The sequence below is a fragment of the Gorilla gorilla genome, chromosome 6 (assembly GCF_029281585.2).
Source record: "Gorilla gorilla gorilla isolate KB3781 chromosome 6, NHGRI_mGorGor1-v2.1_pri, whole genome shotgun sequence".
NCBI lineage: Eukaryota > Metazoa > Chordata > Mammalia > Primates > Hominidae > Gorilla > Gorilla gorilla.
The window spans coordinates 9,409,264-9,422,453 of NC_073230.2; the positions used below are offsets into that span (position 1 = coordinate 9,409,264).

At 51.7% G+C, this 13,190-nt stretch overlaps 1 protein-coding gene across 22 annotated transcripts in view; it reads right to left on the reverse strand.

Moving 5' to 3' along the window:
• The window catches only part of MAD1L1 (mitotic arrest deficient 1 like 1), a 420,579-nt gene that overhangs the window by 137,962 nt on the left and 269,427 nt on the right, over positions 1-13,190 (reverse strand). For all 22 annotated transcript variants that reach the window (XM_031013142.3, XM_031013141.3, XM_031013143.3 and 19 more), the window contains one exon: positions 1,746-1,836. In XM_031013142.3, the coding sequence (XP_030869002.2) occupies positions 1,746-1,836 (91 nt within the window). The remainder of the gene's footprint in view (positions 1-1,745; positions 1,837-13,190) is intronic.

The following is a 13,190-nucleotide window of genomic DNA, read 5'->3' on the forward strand; positions in this document are numbered from 1 at the left end:
ACAGATGAAACGAACTATTTTGCAGAGTTGTATAACTTTCATCTTAGACTAAACTTCTTTGGTTTGGATGAGGGCAAGTAAGGTGGGTGGGGGGGTGGGGTGGCGGGGGGGAGCGGGAGGCCGACAAGCAGGCATCGGTGATCCAAGCAGGGGCCTAGTACATCCTGTTTCTTCTGTAGTTTGGTGACCTAAGCCGGTTCAAGGCACTTTATCTTGGAAATGGACCCCTATTTACAGTATTTCCTTCAATGGCACAGCCCTGGGCATCCAGAGCCAGGGGCAGCCTGAGCCACCACAGGGCCTGTGAGGCCTCACCTTCCCCAGGGCCACCCTGGACGTCCCCCTGCTAAGGGTGTAATCGCAGGGGCTGTCAGAGGTGGTGGCAGCTGGAGGGCTGTCTGGAAGTTTCCAACACTCCACAGGCCGAACCCCAGTGGCCTCCCCGCCTCACTGCTCTGCACTTGCTTCTCCCACGCCATCTGGGCACAGTCGTCCCTGTTGCCCTGACCCAGGGAGGAACAGCTCCTGAATCCTGGGCTAGGCTCGAGGTCACCATATCACGGCATAAACATCTGCTTCCCCAGGACCACCAGGCCCAGCCCTGTCCTCCCCCCAGATGGCCACACTGGCCACACTGCAGCACCACGCCTCAGCTCTGAGCAGCTTCAGGACATGCCTAGGGGCAGAGCCCCCACCCCTCCAAGGCCCTGGCAGAGCTCAGGAGAGGGTCACAGGTGACACTGCCAGCCCCACTCCTCATGCCAACCCCGCGGTACGTGACAGCCCTTGGCATCTCCCACAGAGGAGTGCTCCGCTAGTGAGCTCCCGAGCACAAGCCGTCTGCACAGAACGGGGATGGTGGCCAGGCCCCATCAGGTGTTCACCAGGTGCTGGCACCGCACTCACCCACACCCCTCACCTCATTCACGCCCCAACAAGCTCCAAGGGCCGGCCACTGAGGATGCCTTGGGGAAAGGGCTGGAAGCCGGAGCAGGGAAGCCGTAAGTGGTGCCTGCAGGGATGCCTGGCCCCCAGTCAGCAAGCAACGTGGGCGCCAAGGAGCAGGGTTCAGGCTCTGCTCAGCCCAACACCCAGAAAGACGTTCAGCAGCTCTGACGCGGAGCCTCTGGTGGGCGGGCAGCAGCCCCGTGACCGCTCCCTGTACACCACGGCCCAGTTAAAACAAGATGACAGGTCCCAGGCTGAGGACACGCCAGCGCAGCTCAGAGCCACCCATCACCACAGATGTCACTCCTCCCATCGCCAGAAACTGGTCATAAAAAATAGATTTGATCTGCCTCTAATAGGTGCCAAGATAAAATCAATGGCCTGTCCAAAAACCTCGTAACCTCGAACCTGAGGGCTTCCTGCCGTGCAGCAACTCAGACAGGATGAAAACCAAAGAGAAAGTACAATTAAAAGAACACAAACAGCAGTCCAGCCTCGCCACAGCAGATCCCGGGTGGGCATAGTGCAAATCTGCCCAGAGCCCACTCCACCGACACCAGGCGTGTGGGTGGCGCAGGCCGCAGAGGACCCCGGAGGCAGCCAGTGCAGGCCTGTCAGTGGCATGGCCTCCCCGCCAGGCAAGGGGGTGCACATGGGAGGGAGGAGAGCCGAGAGAGTTCAGACAGACGAGCCAGAAAACAGGTGTTCTGTGGCAGCAGGAACCACGGTCGTTCACGATGCCCAGAGAAATGAGAGGCCCCAGGCGGTGCCCCACCCAGAGGCTGCCCCGCCCTCACCTGCAGGGCGCGCCGCTCCAGCTGTGCCTCCAGCATCCTCTTTTCCTCCTCCAGCCGACTCCGCTCGCCCTCCAGCTCCTCCACCTTCAACCTGCAAGGAGAGCAAGACGGTGACCAGGTGTCCGTGGCCAGCCATGCTGGGGAAGTCCCACCCTCTGGGTGATAAGGAGGTGAAAGGTTAGGAGACCCAGCTATACAGCTTTATTTCTAAATACATATCTGTGAAGCTCTCAGAGTCCAGCGATAACATCAAGAGAAAACTGGAAAACGACGCAAGTACAGGATGGGGGAGTCCGTGGCGGCCCCCGCTCAGCTGGAGGAGCCTGTGCGGAGAAAGTCTCTGTCGACCACACCTTGGCTGGAAGCACAGAGGGAACCAGCCCGAGGCAGGACGCCTGGGAGTCAGTGTGTCCGTGTCCGTCAGCCACTCCCAGAGGGTGATGTGACGGCGGAGTGCAGGGGACACTGAGGGACAGGAAAGCAACCTCGGGACATCTTCAGAAATGAGGAAAAGACAGGAAAGGACTTCTACTGCGGGGTGTGGAAGAAGCTGATGACAGGAGACCACAGAGGCACAACTCAGATGAGAAACAAAAGCACACTTCGGGGCGACCCACGGTGAGTTCCCTTCTCCACAGTGGGAACAGAATACAAAACAAACCTCCATGGCTGCAACCGGAATGGGGCCAGTTTTAGTTCACTGTAAAAAGCTGTCTAGTTTTGTCTTCATTTCTAGATCTAATATTTTGAATGGAAAACATATTCATGTGGTTTAAAAATAAAAAAAGTCTGTCAAGGCCCGTAGTGATGGAAAGATTACTCGACACCGCACAGGGACAGGAGCGGGGACAGCTATTCCAGCCTGAGAACTGCTCCAGGGCGTCCCAGCACACCACAACAGCAAGACCCAAGGAAACCCAACTCTTTCCAAGAAACCTAACTGCATCTCTGAAAAAAGATCAAGAAGATTGATGCAAATACAAAAATGTCTAGAACACAACAAGCTAAAATTCACAATGCCTGCCATCCAGTCAAAGATTACCAGACATTTAAAGCAGCAGGAAGACACGGCCTATAATGAAGAGATTAACCAATCAACGAATACCTACCAAGACGCAGCGTTGCACAGACGGCAACACTGGCAAACAGGGACATTTAGACAGTTGTTAAAACTACTGGCAACAGTTCAGACTCGGAAGAGACACAGGTAGAAGTGGAAACTACCTGTCAGATAAACATGCTGGATGGGATTAATGACAGATTAGAATCCTTAAGAGAAAAGTTTAACGTCCTCGAGGGCACAGCAATAGAAACTATCAAAAACAAAACACAGAGGCCAGACACGGTGGCTCACGCCTGTAATCCCAGCACTTTGGGAGGCCAAGGCAGCTGGATCGCTTGAGGCCAGGAGTTCAAAACCAGCCTGGCCAACATGGCGTAACCCCTTCTCTACTAAAAATAAAAAAATTAGCCGGGCATCGTGGTACACCCTTGTAGTCCCAGCTCCTCAGGAGGCTAGGAGGCTGAGGCATAAGAATCGCTTGAACCCGGGGGGTGGAGGCTGCAGTGAGCCAAGATCACCCCAGTGCACTCCAGCACTGACAGAGCAAGGCCCTGTCTCAAAAATAAATAAATAAGCAAACAAACACAGAGAGGAAAAGATTCCTGAAAAATGAAAAGAGAATCACTGAGCTGTGGGACAGCTTCATGAGGCATAAAATTCGTGAACGAGAGTCCCCAAAGGAAAGAAGGCAGAGGAAGCGATGGGACAAATACTATAAGAAAGTTCCACTTTCAATGGAAAGGATAAAGCCACAGATGTAGGAAGCTCAACAGACACAAGGCAGCACAAGGAACACAGGCCCAGGAAACAAGACGCTGGCAGCCCCAGAGCACATCAGGACAAGCCCGCTCAGGACCACGGCACGGAAAACCATCTTAAAGGCAGAAGTGGTACCTACAGAGGCACAAGGCGGGGTTCTCATGAGAAACAGTGCAACAGAGAAAAGAGGAGGGAGAAATTTCTGAAATAACAAAAGAAATAAAAACCACCACCTTAACGGTGAAAACATCTCCCAAAACAAAAGCAAATAAAGATGCCTTCAGATCAGACACGAAAGCTGAAAGAATTCATCATCAGCCGACCTGCTCTACAGAAATGTCAGGTAAGGCCTGCAGGTGAAGGAGGACGAGGGCGGGGCGGGGCAAATAAACCCAGATCTGCACGGAGAACCAGGAGGGCTGGAACAGCAGCTGCATTTAGGGAGATCTTTCTTACATTCATGTCTTTAAAAAAAATTTAAATTATTAACTTTTTAAAGTGATTAATAGATTAAACAAAACTAATGAAAATATATTGGGGATTTAATATATAGAATAAATAAAATGTATGACAACAGTATAAAGGCTGGAGGAGAAAAACCAACACTGCGGCTGTAAGGTGATTATACTGTATGTGAGAAGACGTAATATCACTTGAAGGTAGGCTGTGGTAAGTTAAAGATGTATACTATATACCCTACAGCAAGCCCTAAAATAACAAAGACTTATAGCTAAGATGCCAAAAAAGGAAATAAAACAAAATCAGAAAAATACCAAAGTGGATTGAAAAAAGGTAAAAAGAAAAAAAAAAAAAAGAAAACAGAAATGAAGAAGAGACAGATGAGTAGAAAACAGTCAAATGACAAGATCAAAACTAATTATATCATAAACAAATTAGATGTAAGTAGCCTAACTACCACAATTAAAAGGCAGACACTCAAACTGGATTAAAAAGCAACACCCAATCAGACACCGCTGACAATAATGCACTTTAAATACGAAGATGCAAAAAGACATAACATGCCATCACTAAGAAAACCAGCAAGAGAAAGCCAGAGACGCTACTAATACAAGAAATAGTAAATTTCAGAGCACATATTATTACCAAGAAGGTAACTTATAATAATAAAGAGATTCATTAATCAAAGGAAAATAATAATCCTAAACATGTGTGTGCTAATAAAAGAGCTGCAAAACAAATGAAGCAAAACCAGCCAGAAATGCAGGGAGAAATAGACGGGTCCACAATGACAATCTGAGACTTCAGTATCCCTCTCTCAATAGCTGATAGAACAACGGGCAAAAAATCAGGAGGACAAGGACCACATGATCAGCCAACTTGACCTATTTCACCTGGATAAATGCTTCAACTCTTAAGAGCAGAAGACCCAGTCTTTTCAGGAGCACTTGAACTATGTACCAAGAAGACCTCATGCTAAACCATAAAAGAAGGCTCAGTCTATTTAGGAATTTCATAATTCTAACTATGTTATAGGACCATCATGGAATTAAACTAGAAATCAGCACCAGAAAGTCATCTGGAAAATACTACTTACAAAAGCATCCAACACCATGAAATACACAGAGATGGAACGGAACAGGCCAAGAAAAACCTGCACGTGACAAGCTCGGAGCACTGTGGAGAGAGCTCCAGGGCAACCTCCACACAGGGAGATAGAGAGGCCTTGTCCACAGGCTGGGAGACTCTGGGTGTTGGGAACGCACTTCTCCCCCAAATTAATCCACAGAATCAGCAACCTCAGTCAAAATCCCACAGGCTTCTTTGTACAAATTGGCAAGCTGATTCTAAAATTCATATGGAGATGTAATGGACCTAGAATAGAGAAAACAACATTGACAATGAAAAAGGAGGGGCTACCTAATTTCACCAACTACGTTAAAGCCATAGTAATCACAACAGTGCAGTACTGGTCTGCAAGACAGACAGACCGATGAAACACAACAGTCCAGAAATAGGAGCACAAACACAACCAATTTTTGAAAAATATATGAAGGCAATTCAGCGTAGAAAGGACAAACTCTTCAACAAATGGTTCTGGAACAACTGGGTGTTCTTGGGGGAAATAAAGAATTAAAATCTTGTACAATAAATGAAAATCCTGCTCAATCCTGAACCAAAAGTTATAAAGTTACTAAAAGAAAATACAGGAGAAAATCTTGTAAATTTGGGACAGCCAAAGATTTCTTAGCTATGATACCTGATAGGGTTTGGCTGTGTCCCCACCCAAATCTCATCTTGAATTGTAGCTCCCATAATCCCCATGTGTTGCGGGAGGGATATGGTGGGAGATAATGAATCACAGGGCAGTTTCCCCCATACCATTCTCGTGTGTTGTGGGAGGGACGTGGTGGGAGATAATGAATCACAGGGCGGTTTCCCCCATACCATTCTCGTGTGTTGTGGCAGGGACGTGGTGGGAGATAATGAATCACAGGGTGGTTTCCCCCATACCATTCTCGTGTGTTGTGGGAGGCGTGTGGTGGGAGATAATGAATCACAGGGCGGTTTCCCCCATACCGTTCTCACGTGTTGTGGGAGTGATGTGGTGGGAGATAATGAATCATAGGGCAGTTTCCCCCACACCATTCTCATGTATTGTGGGAAGGACACGGTGGGAGATAATGAATCACAGGGATGGTTTCCCACATACCATTCTCGTGGTCGTGAATAAGTCTCACAAGATCTGATTTTATAAGGGGTTTCCCCTTTGGCTTGGCTCTCATTCTCTCTTGTCTGCCACCATGTAAGACGTGCCTTTTGCCTGCTGCCATGATTGTGAGGCCTCCCCAGCCACATGGAACTGTGAGTCCATTCAATCTCTTTTTCTTTATAAATTACCCAGTCCGGGTATGTCTTTATCAGCAGCATGGAAATGGACTAATATCCAAAGGATCATATATAACAGAAAACACTGAAAAATTGGACTTTATCATAAAAAAACTTCTCTTCAAAATACCTGATGAAAGAATGAAAAGACAAGACACAGACTGGGAGAAAATATTTGGAAAGCAAATAATCTGATAAAGGCCTTGTATCCAGAACATATAAAGAGCTCTCCCAAACTCAACAATAAGAAAAATAATCAAATTTTAAAATGGACAAAAAAACAGGTGCTTTACCAAAGAAGATCTACAGATGACAAGTGAGCTGAATGAAAAGATGTTCAACGTCATTAGTCATTTGTGAAATAAAAACTAAAAGGCCACAGTGAGACACGACTGCCAACCTATTAGAAAGCCTAAATGAAAACCTTTAAAAAACTAGCCGGGTGTGGTGGTGCACACCTGTAGTCCCAGCTACTCAGGAGGCTGGGGTGGGAGGATCACTTGAGCCCAGGAGTCAGAGGCTGCAGGCAGCTATGATCCCACCACTGCACTCCAGCCTGGGCAACAGAGCAAGACCCTGTCTGTAAAAGAAACATTTAAAGAAATAAAAGAGGGACTAAGGAAAAAGACTGTGCTGCATGCTGGTGAGGAGAAACTGCACACCAACCACTCTGGAAGACGGGCAACCTCAGAACACGTTACACACGTGACCACCAGCCACTCCACACTAGGCGTTTATCTGAAAGAAAACGAAGTCCATTTCTACATGGGACTTTATTTATAATATACAGCAGTTTCAGAATAGCCAAAAACCAGAAAAACTCCAAATGTCCATCACAAGGGAACGTATAAACTGTGGTGTCTCCATAGGACAGAACACAACTCAGCAGTGAAGACAACACAGCTGTGTGCAGTGATCTCTCCCCAAAACAGCCATGCTGCGTGGAAGAAGCAGAAAGAAGGAGACCACATGCTCCAGGACCAACGCCATGCCCAGAAGACTCGACATGCCCAGAAGACTCGACAGCCGCCCGCCAATCTACAGTGATGGAAAGCACATCGGCGGGTTTGGGGTGGGGAGAGGAGGCAGGGAGGAGGGATTCCTGTCAAACAAGAGCACATGTCTGGGGGTCTTGAATGTGAATGTGGTAACGGCTCCATGGGTGTATGTGTGTGTATATGCAAATTCACCACACTGCACTTGACATCGCGCAGCTTACTGCACACCAGTTATACCTCAGGAAAGCTGTAAAAACCGTACTGTAGTGAATGACCTCTGACATCTGCTTCCTGCTTGTACGGCGCACCTGCAGGACATGCTTCCGGAGGCGAGGCTGCTGGCCAGGGGCAAGTGTCTCTGTCATCCCAGCAGACGCCGTGCGCTGCCCTCCCTGGGTGTCTGGGGCACTCCCACTCACACCACCATCCTGAGCATGGGCCTAGAAGGTATTTCTGCAGCAACAATGCTTCGCTCCTCTTGAGGCAGGGAGCGCCGGCAGGGGAGACATCTGAGCACAGCCCAGTGTCACCGTCTCTCGGCAGGGTGGCCGTGCAGTGTGACACCTAGCACACACCTCCGGCACCAGCTGATGCCTCCTGGAGAGGTTTGGGAGCCCCACAAGTGCTGTGGCTTTACAAACAACCCCCTCAGTCTTCACATCAATCTAGCAGGGAAGTCCTGGTGCCTGAGTAAAGGGGAGACTGAGGTTCAGAAAGCCATCTGAGAGGCCCCTGATCACAGAGCCGGTAAGGGGCCTGGCCGAGGGCCCGGGGTGGGTGTTCCTGACCCTCGCTTTCCAGGGCTTCTTAGGGGAGTGAACCTGCCCAAGGTGATGAGTGACGACATGGTGGGGGCCTCCAAGGCCATCTCCGAGAAGCTGCCTTCTGCAGGGGCTTCTCGACTTAGGGAGACGCTGGATGAAAAGGCCCCTTTTAAAATGGTATTATGGATTCTGAAGGCTTGGGAGCAAAATGCTTTCAAGGGCTGAACTGGAATGATCGCACGCGTGTAGCTGCAGCCATGTGAACACAATGACCTGCGTGACCCGCCCTCGCCGCCAAACAGCAAGCCCACATGCGTGCTCATTTGTGCACCGAAGGGGTGCGCTTCCCTCTGCTGCCCTCCTTTCAGACAAACTGCTACCGCACAGAGAGCGAGAAAGAGAACAAACGAATAAACAAGTTGCGGGGGATGGTGCTCAAAAGCTCAGAATTCTGGTTTGCCTTCAAACGGTTCAAAGCAATCAGTTCTGGCATAAGCTTCTTGAAATTGACTTACTGCAACTTTTTTAAACACGAGGAGCGCTACATAAATTAGCTGCCAGCCTAGATCTTTCCTCAAGAAGATGACGCCAATCAAAGCAGGTGCCTGTCTCCGAGCGTGTGCGTGGAAAGCAGCTGGAGGGTAGCCGGGATCTTGCTTATAACAAACCCATCACACACGGGGGAAACTTTTGCAAGAAAAATGATTAGTTGTTTTTGCTGAACTAAAAGATGCATAATGGGCGGGGGTGGAGGCCTGGGTGCCACAGGTGAGGCTCCTGGGGCCTGGAGAGGGGACAGTAGGGAGACCCAAGGCCCAACGGGCAGACAGCATCCAGTCCAGGAATCCCCTCACCCAGGCCAGCCTCCCACGGGTCCCAGACCCCTGCACTGCCCGCCAGCCCCTCCCCAGTGGGCCTTGACCACCACACTTCACATTTTACTTCTCTGTCCCCTTCATCAAATGGCTAGCTCCACGTTTCCAGCCCTGATCATGGTGTCTGGCTCACAGCAGGCATTGATGACCATTTCTCTTGAACAATAGGTGTGGGAACCCCACCAGAGAGGCTGGCGAGTGGGTACGTAGGACCCCCAGCCCTGGAGATGGTCACACAAGGGTGGGTGGGGCCCAGCTTAACCCAACACTCGCTGCGTGTACTGACACGGAGCACCTCGCCCCTCCAGGCTTGTTTGTCATAAAGAGCACGTGACAAAGCCGCGCAGACATGGCAGTGTGACGGGTGCCCACGCCTGCCCTTCCTCTCCCACAGACAGGGCTACAATGCCTGGACACGCGCCCGGCTCTGGAAAGCCCACCGCACTGGTGGGTAGGGAACATCGTGGCTCTTCTCTCGCATCCCCTGACCTCAACCTCGTGCCACCATCCAGGCGGTGGTGAGGCTGCTGTACCAGGAGCTCAAGGTGAAGTCCTCCAGCACTCACCTGGGGGCCAGAAAAGAAAGCCACTGAGCTTCAGGAGCGTGGGACCCTCCCTGCTCGGAGTATGGACTCCCCAGCCCCCGTGGCCCCTGCCTCTGCTCTTCGCACACTACCACGGGCTCAGCCCACAGGGCTGCAGTGGCGGCAGGGAGCCTGAGGCAGGAGCCGTGCTCTCTGTCTGAAGCTGCTGTCCTTCCAGATGGGCAGGACAAACTCTAGCTGCGTTTTCCTCCCTGTCCTCCCTGTCCTCCCTCCTGCAGGGCCGGGCGTGGGCCCAACCTCCATGACACCAGCAAAGTGCAACAGACGGTGCAAAGAGAGCCCCACGTCCCTGGAGGACGACAAAGGGGAGCCCCAGAAACGTGAAAGGACCCGAAGATCACAGAATGGAGGGACTGAAAAGCGTGGTCCTGGAGAGTTGGGGGGCATCCCTGGGTTGGCCCATGCCTGGGTCCCATCCACACTGGCATCTGAAGCCGGTGAGAGCTGAGGGCGTCTCTGGGTTGGCCTGTGCCTGGGTCCCATCCACACTGGCCTCTGAAGCTGATGATAGCTAAGCTGACAGGCACTGCCAATGTCCCAGGCCAAGGCCAGGAGCACTGCCAAGGCTTCACAACCTGAACTGGGATGGGAACCGCGCCCCACAGAAGGTCGCTGGGACCTGGGCTAGAATCCACCCAGGTCGGCTCACTGCTAAACTAAAACACTCACATTCCTCACAGAACTTAAACACACAACCTCTTCTCACAATGTTCAGGACATAACCCCAAATTACTCGGCACATGAAGAACCACAGAGATTTCAAGTCAGCCTGGAGAGGCAGTTTCAGCTGCCGGGGCTGAGGAGATGGGGCTGGGTTATCTGGGAAGTGCGGCGGAGAGGGGCCACAAGACGGCCCATGCAGACGAGTGTGCACGCTCTCACAGCACACGGAAACCCAAAGGTCTCAGCAAATTCACAGAAAAGTGAATTGCTGAAAAAGTATTTAAGGAAATAAATGGCTGAAATATCCCAAATTTGGCAAAAAAAAAAAATCCCTAGACATTCAAGAAGCTGAGCAAACTGCAAACAGAATAAACCCAAAGAAATCCACACCCAGACACATCCAAACGAAACTGCTGAAAACTGAAGGCAAAAAAAATGGTGAAAACAGAAAAAAACTGTGTGACCTCAAAGGGAACAGCGATTCGAGTGTCTGCAAATCTCTCCCCAGGCAGGAACCGCGGTGAGGAGGAGGAACGCCGCAATCGTGGCGTGCTGGGAGGCGAAGGCCGCGGGCCGCGCTGCATGCGCAGGGCAGAGCTCCTTCAGGAACACGAGAGGAATAAAGACGGACCCACCCGAGAGAAACCGTGAGGAATCGTAGCCACCTGCTCTCCAGGAGTGGCTGCCGGAAATCCTTCAGAAGGAAAGAGGACATGAAGGATACGTGGAGCGTCGACAATGAAGGAGGAACAGATGGCAGCTATCTGGGCTTACAGATAATACCCGGGTCTCTTACTGCCCTTTTCAAAACACTGTATGACTGAAAACAAAACCTGTGGCATTTCCATGTAGGTGGAGGGACGGCAGGAAGGGAGAGGGCAAGGGACCTGCCGGGAGGGGCTTCCAGGTGTGACTTCAAGTGGGATGAGGCTGATTCTCAGTAGGCAGTGGTAAGTACTCTAATTCCCAGAGCAAACACTCAAAACATCAGACTGAGAAATAGTCAGATGCCCATCTGCTAAATTAAAATGAAATACTAAACACCATTCAAGTAACTCAACAGAAAGCAGGAAGCATGAAAAGGAAAAACAAAAATGGAGGAGACACACAAACAAATAATAAAATGGTAGCAATGAAAAGACAGAGATTGCCATGATGGTTTAGAAACTGACCCGATGACATCATGTATACAGAAACTCAAAGAACGGGTACAGGTACGCTGCAAGTAAAAGGACAGAAATATTTACAGCAGGCAAACACTACGGTAAAGGCAGCTGGCGGGAGGGTGTAGAAGCAGTGCCGTCCCAGGAGGCACAGGCACAGCCAGACCCTGACCTGGGCTGCTCAGGACTGTGCTGCCAAGAGAAGGCTCAGGGCTCGCTGGAGGAACGGCTGATTGGAAAGCTGGGGCAGAGGACACGAGGTGCGTCTGGAGCACCCTGTGGTGCCGGGGAGTGAGGAAGGGCTCAGAAAACCCAATGACGGGGCACAGCAGGGCGCGGCCGGCCGCGGGGAGATCACGCAGCGAAACAAGTCCCGGTGCATGCACCGGATCAGAACACAGAGCACGCGGCAAACACCCTCCAGTCCACACTGCTGGCAATAAACAAGTTCCGGTGCGTGCACCAGATCAGAACACAGAGCACGCGGCAAACTGCCTCCAGTCCACACTGCTGGCAATAAATAAGTCCCGGTGCGTGCACCGGATCAGAACACAGAGCACGCGGCAAACTCCCTCCAGTCCACACTGCTGGCAATAAACAAGTCCCGGTGTGTGCACCAGATCAGAACACAGAGCACGTGGCAAACACCCTCCAGTCCACACTGCTGGCAATAAATGAAGAAGTGAATAAAGGGGGAAGAGGAGACACCTCCCTCACAGAACTCCACATCATACATGTAGAACTCATCCCTCCAGAGGGGGAACGTCGCCTGCGCCCTGAGGGATTCGCTTCCAAGGAAGAGACTGGAGAAAGTGCAAAGAGCTTCGCGGACGAGGCACCCAGCAGAGCACGCCTCAGTCCGGCGGTCAGGTCCACTGTCCACGCCTCAGTCCGGCAGTCAGGTCCACCGTCAACGCCAGCGGTCATGTCCACATCAACGCCTCAGTCCAGCAGTCAGGTCCACTGTCAACGCCTCAGTCTGGTGGTCAGGTCAACCGTCCACACCTCAGTCCAGTGGTGAGGTCCACTGTCCATGCCTCAGTCCGCTGGTCAGGTCCACCGTCAACGCCAGCGGTCATGTCCACCATCAACGCCTCAGTCCAGCGGTCAGGTCCACTGTCCACGCCTCAGTCCAGGAGTCAGGTCCACCGTCAATGCCAGCGGTCATGTCCACATCAACGCCTCAGTCCAGCAGTCAGGTCCACTGTCAACTCCTCAGTCTGGTGGTCAGGTCAACCGTCCACACCTCAGTCCACTGGTGAGGTCCACTGCCAATGCCTCAGTCCAGCGGTCAGGTCCACTGTCCATGCCTCAGTCCGGCGGTCAGGTCCACCATCAACGCCAGCGGTCATGTCCACCATCAACGCCAGCAGTCATGTCCACCATCAATGCCTCAGTCCAGCAGTCAGGTCCACTATCCACACCTCAGTCCGGCGGTCAGGTCCACCGTCAATGCCAGCGGTCATGTCCACCATCAATGCCTCAGTCCAGCGGTCACGTCCACCGTCCACGCCTCAGTCCGGCGGTCAGGTCCACCGTCAACACCAGTGGTCATGTCCACCATCAACGCCTCAGTCCAGCGGTCAGGTCCACCGTCCACGCCTCAGTCTGGCAGGCAGGTCCACTGTCAACGCCTCAGTCCAGCGGTCAGGTCCACCTGCTGTTGCATGGATGTCAGGGGCTCCCTGATGGGACGTGGTGAGAAAGG